General features: G+C 41.4%; 1 protein-coding gene across 2 annotated transcripts in view; it reads left to right on the forward strand.

Moving 5' to 3' along the window:
- Window positions 1-9,035, forward strand: part of MARCHF6 (membrane associated ring-CH-type finger 6) — a 124,934-nt gene extending 115,899 nt beyond the window's left edge. For both annotated transcript variants that reach the window (XM_050937412.1, XM_050937413.1), the window contains exons 24-26: window positions 156-288; window positions 4,697-4,832; window positions 6,763-9,035. In XM_050937412.1, the coding sequence (XP_050793369.1) occupies window positions 156-288; window positions 4,697-4,832; window positions 6,763-6,853 (360 nt within the window). In that variant the 3' untranslated portion in view covers window positions 6,854-9,035. The remainder of the gene's footprint in view (window positions 1-155; window positions 289-4,696; window positions 4,833-6,762) is intronic.
- Window positions 9,036-10,485: the final 1,450 nt, after the last annotated feature.

Below are 10,485 nucleotides of genomic sequence, written 5' to 3' on the forward strand. Positions count from 1 at the left end.
GAAGGTGTCACCATAGTTATTTAAGTAGGTACATTTAAGGAAAATATTGAAGTACTAACAAAGAAATTTGAATTATGAAAAACACTTTTATTTACCAAAACCTGTAGCGATTGTTTCTGAATCACTCTTCCTAATTGTTTTGTCTTTCTTCTTAGGTTTATGCAAATGGCATTCGTAATATCGATTTACATTTTATAATTCGTAAACTGGCAACACCTGTCATCTCTGTTCTATTGCTTTCCCTTTGTGTACCTTATATCATCGCTTCTGGTGTTGTTCCTTTGTTAGGTAAGTATAAATTATAGGTAATTGTTTCATTATCTGGCCATTGTGCCGAATAGGGGCTATGTGTACACTACCACTTCTCTCGGGAAATTTTGTGTCACTCAGGGGTGTGAATATTCCACCCCCTTGAGGGACATAAATTACACCAGCATAAGTGCTAGTGTGCACAGCACTGTATTGGCAGGAGAGCTTCTCTCGCTGACATAGCTACCACTGCTCGTCGGGCGTGGATGAATTATGTCGATGGGAGAGAACTCCCATTGAGATAGAGCGGCTACACAAGAGAGTTTACAGCAGCACATGCACCGCTCTCTAGTGTAGACATAGCCTTAGATGTAATAAAGGGAATACAGTACAGCATCAATGTTAACTAGCAAATTTAAATGCTTAAATAGTGATGTCACCGTGCATTTTGTGTAACTTTTTTGATACATTGAATATAAATATGTTTTAATGAGATATTAGAGAGACCAAGTGGGTGAGATAATATCTTTTATTGAACCAACTTCTGTAGGTGAGAGACAAGCTTTCACAGAGCTCTTCAGGTCTAGGAAATGTATACAGTATGTCACAGTTAAATACAAGGTGGAATAGATTGTTTAGCATAATTAATTAACACTCATTTCATTTCAAGGTGAAGTGGCCAGTTAACATCTCTCCAGTTATTTGGGGGAAGGAGCGCTGGGGGAAGTAGAGGTTAAGTGGATTATATATATATTGTTGTAATAAGCCATTAATCCAGTTGGTCACTTCAGTCCATGATTTTAGTGTCTAGCAAAGTTAGGAATTTAAGCTCCCAGGCTCATTTTTTGAAAATATTGTGCAGGTTTCCATTGAGGATGACAACTGAGAGGTCAGATATAGAGTGATTGCTTTGTGAAAAGCAGTCACCCACAGATGACATGGTGTTTTCGTCTTTTATCATTTTCTGTGTGAGTTCATTAGAGAGTGATTGTCTGGTTTCACCCACATAGTTGTTGTTGGAACATTTTGTGCATTGGATAAGTACATCACATGTTGCGATAGGCATGTGTAGGACCCATCAATCTTGAAAGGCGTGTCCTGGGGGATGTTGATCATTGTAGCAGTGGAGATACGTCTACAGATTTTGCATCTGTTGTTCTCCAGGGTCTGGTGCTGCTTTGAGCTGGTGTCCTGGTGTGAGGAGAGTTTGCTTCTGATCATGAGCTTGAAGAAGTTGGGGGTTGTTTGAAGGTCAGAAGTAGGGGTTCAGGAAAGATTTCTTTCAGGATGTGGTTCCCATTGAGTATGGATTATAATTGTTTAATGATACCATGTATGGCTTCCACTGTGGGATGGTGGTTGACACCCATGGTTGTCAAATATCACAGAAGCCAGGCACTTCTTAGTGTAGGTGGAAATATTAAAAGCTTATTGAGCTGAAGAAAAGGAGTCAATTCTTAGAGAGGGTGCAAAGGGAAGACTAGAGTAGGGGAAACTAATGTATTTTGTTTAATATTGTTATCACTACATTAAAGTTATTCAAATGTTTCTGAATTTGAGTTTTGCTTAAATTTGAGTTCCATAGAAGTGGACTGTTTCCACCTGCTTTCTAGACCAGTAACTAAATTGTGCAAATTTCAGCAGAAACATCAATAAAGAATTCATAATTTTGATGAAACATCAGTTCTTCTTCGAGTGATTGCTCATATCAATTCCAGTTAGGTGTGTGCGCGCGTCACATGCACGGATGTCAGAAACTTTTCCCCAGCAGTTACCTGTCGGGCCGGCTGTGGAGCCCCCTGGAGTGGCACCAATATGGCGTTCTATATAAGACCCTGCCGGCCCTACCCCACTTCAGTTCCTTCTTACCGCCCGTGACGGTTGTTGGAACAATGGTCTGTTGTTTCTCAACTGCTCCACTAATCCCTAGCTTTCTCTTAGTAGTTACCTTTGTTAGTTAATTGTTGATAGGTATCTTAACGTTAAGCATTACTGTAGTGTTAAGTATAGTTCAGTAGTTGAGGGCAGTTCCGCCTTTCAACAGCTGCCCTGCGGGGCTCTGGGGCATGCCGTCCCAGGGCTTCAAACCCTGCAGTTCTTGCAACAAGCCCATGCCCATGGGCGACCTCCATGACTCCTGCCTTCAGTGTCTGGGGGAGGGCCATCAGGCCGACAAGTGCAAAATTTGCAAGGCGTTAAAGCCCCGAACAACAACTCCTCATAGAGTCCGCATTGTGTCTCTCTGAAGACGCGGGACTGAGCACTTCAGTGCTCAGTGCTCCCCCAGCAGTACCGGCCACGGCACCACAGAAGATCCTGCACCCACCTCGGGACCGACAATCTCCCGGGCCCCAGAGACGCCCATCCTGGCACCGTTCCCATTCCCCAGTTGCTCGAAAGGAGCAAGCCTTGGGAGGACACTCCGTTAAGCCCGAAGCGGTCGCTCCGGCCCCAACCGAGCAAGCTTCGGACCAGGCCTCTAAGCCTGACAAGACCACTAGGTCCCGGTCCGTTCATGCCAGTGCTGCACAAGTGGAAGAGGTTACATTGCCTTCCACTCCAGATACCTTTGAGGCCACCTGAGGGCTCATCGAAATGACAGCACTGGTGTCCCCAATCCAAGCACCGGCTCTGGCCCGAGTCCTGGTACTGTCCAAGGGTAAACCCGCAATGTTAGGACTGTCAGCCCTCAGACCAGCATCTCCACACTGCGTCTTTCAGAGTCCCGGCACCGCTCCAAGTACCGGTCTGACTCACAGCAGCAGTTAGACTCGCGGTGCTGGTCCCGCAGCCACGATTCTCAAAGTCATTCACACTCGAGGTCACTGTCTACTGCTGGAACATGATCCCGCTCAAGGTCCAAGTCACGTTCAGCAGCCTCGCGGCACCGTTCGGACCAACACCATTCGGAGCGCCGATCCCCACGCTGGTTGTTGCCATGGCACTGGCCCGCAACTCGTTGACGATCCTCTTCGCGGCGCTGCTCTCCACCACGGCACTAGTCACCGGAGCGGTACCGCTCTCCATCACGGCACCGTTCGTCAACATGGCATCGGTCACGGTCATGATCAGCTCTACCATGCCAATCTCCATATGACCCTTGTCTGTACCCCCTCTGCTCCATTTGTGCACCACTCCTCCTTGGCTGTCACAATCCCAGTCCCCTTCCAGCAGATTGGGGAGAGCTTCAGGGGTTTCGGACATTCCCCAGTCAGGCCTGAGAAGCCTCAGTCATGACCCCCCGGTGCCCAGTGGCAATTTTGGACCCCCGGGCATATCATCAGGCCCAGGCGTCCCCTGATTGCCCAGCTGACGTCACTGTCAGACACCCGGTCTCCTGAAGCGACCCTCAGACACCCCCTTCCAGACCTGGAGCAACCCGCGGAGTCAGCACCCGTGGTAGGGGCTACCCCAGGTGCCCAGGAAAAGCTACCCATAGCTGACCAAGGGGCCACCTCCGACCTGGCTCTCCCAGTGGAGTCATCTTGGTCCTCCCCTGATGAGGCTGTGGCTGGCACATCCACATCTGGTCCACCTCCGATGGACTTTAGAATCCTACAAGAACTGCTTAGGCGTGTAGCCCTAAATATAAACCTTCCATTCCCCCCCACCTTCCCATCTGTCAGAGTAGCCAGCAAGAAGGAACTGAAGTGGGGTCAGGCAGGCAGGGTCTTATATAGAACACCATATCGCCGCCACTACAGGGGGCTCCCCAGCTGGCCCAACAGGTAGCTGCTAGAGAAAAAGTTTCCGATATCCGTGCACATGGTGCACACACACCTAACTGGAATAGATATGAGCAACACATCTCGAAGAAGAACAGTTACAGAAAGGTAAGTAACCGTTTTTTTTGGTTACCACTTGTTTGTTGTTAAGCTTTTATATGTGAAGCAGTTATGGATATAGAGTGTACAGTAATTGTACCAGTTTGTCATTCACCTCTTACGTGAATGTAGGTGAACATCTCATCATATCTGAAACTACATATATATTGTTAAGCAAGCAGGACTCTTGCTCACTGTTTGGTTTTACAACTTGGGTTTTCACAATGCTTACAACTACAGGGCCAAGTGCCCGGTTGTTATGTTGGATCTTTTAAAATTCTGGACATGTTGTAGAAGTGTAACATAAATGAGCACATACAGACTGTGTTCACAAACTCATGATTTCAATTAAATGAGGAAATGGGGGTAAAACTAGATACTTACTAGCAATAGAACTGAAGGTATGCTTGTTTGGAAGGGTAGGCAAATTAGTTTATTTTCCTCAATTATGATTCATTTGATACATAGTATTTAGAAATGCATATTTCATGCTAATATTTAGCCTTACTTGTGGTAGTTCACTGGGGCAGATGAGGAGAAAAGTGCATGTTCTGTTCAGTAGTGCTGTTAGATACTGCAAGGTGGAATGGATATATGTGGACCTAACTATATATATTTTGCAGGTGTTACTGCTGAAATGCAAAATTTGGTACAGCGCCGAATTTATCCTTTCCTACTCATGGTAGTGGTTTTGATGGGGATCCTGTCCTTCCAGGTCCGCCAGTTCAAGCGCCTTTATGAACATATTAAAAATGACAAGTAAGTACAGATCACCTGCCCTGTAGGTGGAAATTTTTCTTAAATTTTGACAAGTGAGATCAGACCTCTTTTGTATTCAGAAATGATGTAACACCGTGCACCATTTCATTGCTGTGTCACGTGATGGAAATGGGCACATTCTTCATGCACATCCTTGGCACCAATCATATATAACTAGAAAGCATATTTGCTTTAACATATTTGAACAAATGATATTTGCTGTGTACTGATTTTTCTCAATGCGACGTGTTGGAAAAGTACTGGGGAATTAAATATTTAGCTGAAAAATCTCAATATGTGTAAGTCCCTAATAAAAGTGAAAGATTCCTTCACAATAAAGTACCTCAATAAAATATTGTTACTAAGAGACTGGATGGCTAAAGAAACTTGCAGTGGATTTCCTGTTACCAGTTCAAATATGGCCTCCGCTGGTATTTGTTAGTAATGAAAAGTCATTAAAATGTAACAGCTCTAGATGATTTTGTTTTGTGAGAACAGCCATACTGGGTGAAACCAGCTGTCCATCAAGACCAGTATCCTGTTTTCTGATATGGCCAGTGCCAGGTGCTTCAGAGGGAATGATCAGAACAAGGCAATTCCAAGTGATCCATCTCCTGTCATTCAGTCCCAGCTTCTGGCAGTTGGAGGTTTATGGGCACCTAGAGTGCTTGGGGGGTTTCCCTAGTAGATGTATGTGCTTTAGAAAACTAAACCTGAATGGCTCTTTTATTGACATCATCACTAGAGAAAACAAAGACTGGAGAAGTGAAATGAGTGAGCAAACATCTCACTACTAGATGTGGCCCTTGCAGCACTGTGGAGAGGGATAGTGGTAGCACAGCATGGGAAAGTACAGCCTGTGCTGCATTTGCACTGTGAATAAGCAGATTGTTTTACCCTACAAAGTTTTCAATTTGATACTACTCCACTTTATTAAAAATTTAGCTGCTGTTCTGTACTTGATTGAAGAGCAATACACATATCCTCTCTGTAAGTAACCCTATTTTACAACAAATCATCCTTGTAGAAAAGGGAAACTTACACAATCAGATTTTGAAGTAATTTACAAATAAAGCATATGCATGCAAGATAGTTCTTTAAACTTAACCTTGTTGAATTAAATCATTGATACAGCACAGAACTTCAACAGGGAATGTGGCTTATGCTTTTTATATGAAGTTGTAAAATAAGTGCACATGACAAACGGTGACAGTTTGGAAAAAGGAACATGAGAAAAGGCTGAGGAAGAGAATGATAGATTGGTTCCTGAAGGAAGTGGGTTCTCAGGAAGAATTAGTAGAAAGAGAGGGCTTCTGATCATGGGGATTAATGTTAAAAAAGGCATGAAACTGAGTGCAAAAGGCAGTAATGTGACAGGATTAAGAAGAATGTAAGGAGCGATTTGGCAAGGAGGCAGTGGTAGAAGGAAATTACATTGTGCCAGGGTGGCTTTACTATGCTGATGGTAGAAGCTCTCTCATCTGTGTAGCACCGTCACTGAAGCGCTACAGCGACACAGCTACATGCCAACTGATGCAGCGTTTTAAGTGTAGACCTGCCCTCAGGCGGTTGTTGTGAAGAAGAATTTGAAAATGTAACCCATCTACAAAGGATAGAAATATTTCTTTAAAATAAAAACTGAGATTCTGTGGTAATCAGGACTAGGGTCCCTAGACACAGACCAGTAATGCCTGTGTTTAATCCTGCCTGCCAAGAAGGTGCGAACTAAGAACCTGTTTTTAAGTAAAAGGATGGAAGGAAGCCAGTGAGGAGGTTCAAGTGTGGAGTAACAAACTTGACTAGAATGACAGGGGGACGCTACATTAGTAGTAGTGCTTTCAATACACTGGACAGTAGAGGGGTGAGAAAAGTGCATTCATGACATTTTACCATTTTGTTGAATGATGACTGTTTATCTTTAAAATCGCAGGTACCTTGTTGGGCAACGACTTGTGAATTATGAGCGAAAATCTGGTAAACAAAGCACATCAACACTGCCACCTCAGTCTTCACAAGAATAGAATGGTCACATTAAACACCTCAGCCTTTTCTTTGCCTTTACATGTCCTTTTTCACAGACTTTTCTTCAATCTTTGGATATCCTTCCCAATGATCTTCTCAGCAGTGTTTTTATTTTTTGCTTCTCTTTGTAGCAGTCAGATAGCAGTTAAGGTTTTACTCCTTTACCTGCATATTCTGATGTTATCAGTGCTGTCTGAGGTCTGTAAATGTGTAAATAGAAGTATCCTGATACCTAAAACCTTGGATTAAAAAGAATGTGCATTGTACATCTTTAAAAAAGTATATTAATTTATTAAATCTAGTTGTCACTTTATTTTGGACTGCTGTTCTGTTGACAAACAATGTGCCACAAAGCAATGGTGCAAAGAGGCAAGCATTTTTATAAAAATTGGAGCATATTTTATGGTGTTCATGACAGTCTTATTACAGTAATATTAATATGTTTTCTTGGGCTGGAAGGCCACACTGGGAATATAAAAAGGAAATAACCACCCTTCCAGTCAGCAGTGAAATAAGTGGCTGTGGTAAGAACACAATGAACTATGTACCTTACTGTCAGTCTTTTTTATTGTTTTGTATAACACCAAAGCTGTTGTACATTTTCTATTGCCCGATTATTTTTTTTCATGTGTCTGGGTTTGTAATATTGTACAGTTACTGGTAGGTCAAGAAAAATATTTCCTTATTTAGACAGTACTTGTAAGGGCTCAGCGACATTAATTCTTTAGCACTGGAAATCAGGATTTCATGATTCTAAGCACTAAATCAAAATTCAGTAGTGCTAAATGGTGGGAGCACTTAAACCTGCCAATTGAGAGGTATGTAAGAGTACAGTTCTAATTCTCAACCAATATTTCCCTGATATCTCTACAGCTCTGCATTTTAAATGGCTACAGTAAATTTTCCTGGTGTTATATTTACTCAGGAGAAGCTTAGCTGATGTGTTTGCACAGGACCATAGTGTAAGAAACATGCTGTGAAATGCTTTTTCACTGAAGACCTTGGAAAAACTTTTTTTCTTACAACCAAAGCTGCAAATTATACTATAAACTTCATATTAGATCACATAAAAATAAAACAAATCTTTACCTTTTCATTTGTATGGGAGTAATACTAGAAACTTTCAGTGAACATGTACAGAATGTTCCCTGTAGTAAAAGAAATCCACATAGTATTAAACAGAGTTAAAGAAAAATGAACTAATTTCTTTGCAAGGATACAGCCAAACAAGAGCCACCAAAATCAAGTTCAGCGATTTCTGATATTTTTATATTTAGATAGAATTTTTTTCAGTGGTGATAATGATTTTTTACGTAGATGTCTTTTAAAGAAAAATACAGAACAATAATACAAAGCTTTAAGTAGAGTTAAATCATGTGCTTAGATGCAGTTATCCATTTCTGGACTATGAGAAAAAAATGTGTGGAGATTTATTGTAGTAATCAGAAAATTAAAGGAACATGCTTTAATTACTACTCAGCATTCTCCCTGAGCATTGCATACTTAATTATATGTATATAAAATATAATACGTGGGACATATATAAGGTACTGCATCTCTGCCTCTGATTTGACAGTGAAGTTTGAGAGCTGTATTGGTCCAGGATTTTTTTAAACCGAATTAATATCTTGGTATTAGGAGCCTAGATTCCTTGACAGTGGACACATGCCAAATGCATCTGTGTTAAGCAGTAGGGGCATTGGGCTATTGCTACCAAGAGGCCAACAACTGGTATTTTACATTACCTTATTCTAGTCATTTTGAACTATAATATGTGAGCATTTCGGAATGATTCTTAGATAATGTCCAGTAAAATGAAGTAATGGAAAGATGGCCAAAACATTTTCCCTGTCCATGTCAATTTAAAGTTAAATTGAGTATTCACATCCCAAATATTTTTGACGTGGAAATGTTTTACACTTGAATATTTATAGTGGTGTACTTTCTGTAAGATAAATATTTTTCAAAAAGATGAAATTTACTGGTAACGCTTTGAGTTCCACCAAGATCTGATCCTGGACATAGTCTTTGGTAAACAATTCCAAACAGTCTTACCACTCACATATTGCCGGCACTGCTGTGCTTCTTCATGTAGCATTTTCAGTAGTGCACTCTTGTAATTTTGTGTTTTTTATCCAGATAAACTGGTCTTCAAGAAATATTAAAGTTTATTAAGAAAAAGCCTTTGTGCTTTGTTTCTTATTACTGTTTCTTTTTAAAAATCATAATATAAACCAAACCTGCATTTGGGTCAGTTAGGTAAACTTGTTAAACATTTTGCGCTAAAGATAGATCTAAGATTACATGAGTTGTGTTTGCTTTTCTTAATGAAAATAAGTTGCATTATTTTATAGCTGTTTAAGGGAGGTGAAGTTTGTTGGTGTATATTGCTGCTGTAGACTTCCAAAAGTCTTTTTATCTCAAGATATTCTTTTATTCTGAGAATATTTTACACATTTGTTCCACACAACTTTCACTGTCTTTCCTAAGACACACACAGTTCAGAAGAAAATATCAAGCAGCTTTTGTTTTAAGGCTTAATACTTCAGTTAATAATACTCTGAATCATTGTCCTCTGTGATAGAGATTGAACAATAAAGGCTTTATTATGGCAGTTAATTCTTCACCGTTGTAAGGGGGCTGAGACACTGCACTAGTGGCATCTGTGTCTGAAGCAAAATATCTCTAGGAATGCTGAGATAGCACATAGTGCAGTGGACACTGCTGTGCTCTTTGGAAAAGTGCAGTGTGCACTTCCCATGCCAATAAGTGCTTTAGTCTGAGGACTGGTGTGGAAGGGCTGAAGCCATTGCCCCACTCAATCAATCAACTCCCTTTTTGTGTTTGCCATCACTACTGGTGGCATTAGATATTTCAGGTCTGTGCACCGAGGGATTGTGAGGATGGAATTATAGACACCCTTGCACAGCAAACAGGGCTAATCACAGCCTGAAAGTTTTAATCAAAGGGGGGTTATTTTTCTGCAACTAAGTTTGCTAATTGTTTCCTGCTGAGGAATTGACTTAATCAGTTGATCCTATTTACTTTAATTTTAACTATGTAAGTAGTAAAAATTTATATTACTTAAAATTAAACATATTAAGTACAAGTTAAAGGGAAACTGTATTGTAATAAAATATTACCAGTGCCCTTAAAGAGAGTAAATTGTTAGTTAAAATTTTGCATCTCTCTGCTAGCCCCCCTTTACATCAAACAAACTGCTTATCTTCACTTTCAATGCCTTTTAGAGTATGTCTGTTGCATTTAAAAACCTGCTGACTTGGGCTCGCAGGGCTCAGCCTAAGGATTTTTGCACAGTAAACATCTGGGTTTGGGCTGCAGCCTGGGCTATAGGACCCTACAAGGTGGGAGGGTCCCAGAGCTCGAGCTGCAGCCCAAGCCAGAATATCTGCACAGCAATTAGCAGCCACAGGCCAGCCATAGATGTCTAACTGCAGTGTAGACATACCTCTACAGCCTGTCCCCACCCTACCTATTGTGTCTCATTTCACTGTTGAAATGTTGACTCCCATCTCTGATCAGCCAATAAGGCCAACTTCCATTGCCCACTTAACGTTTTCAAATAAGCACCCTTGTACTTTCTCCCATGCTGCCATGCACACTTGGGAGA

The sequence above is a fragment of the Gopherus flavomarginatus genome, chromosome 2 (genome assembly GCF_025201925.1).
Source record: "Gopherus flavomarginatus isolate rGopFla2 chromosome 2, rGopFla2.mat.asm, whole genome shotgun sequence".
In the NCBI taxonomy this organism is placed as follows: Eukaryota; Metazoa; Chordata; order Testudines; family Testudinidae; genus Gopherus; species Gopherus flavomarginatus.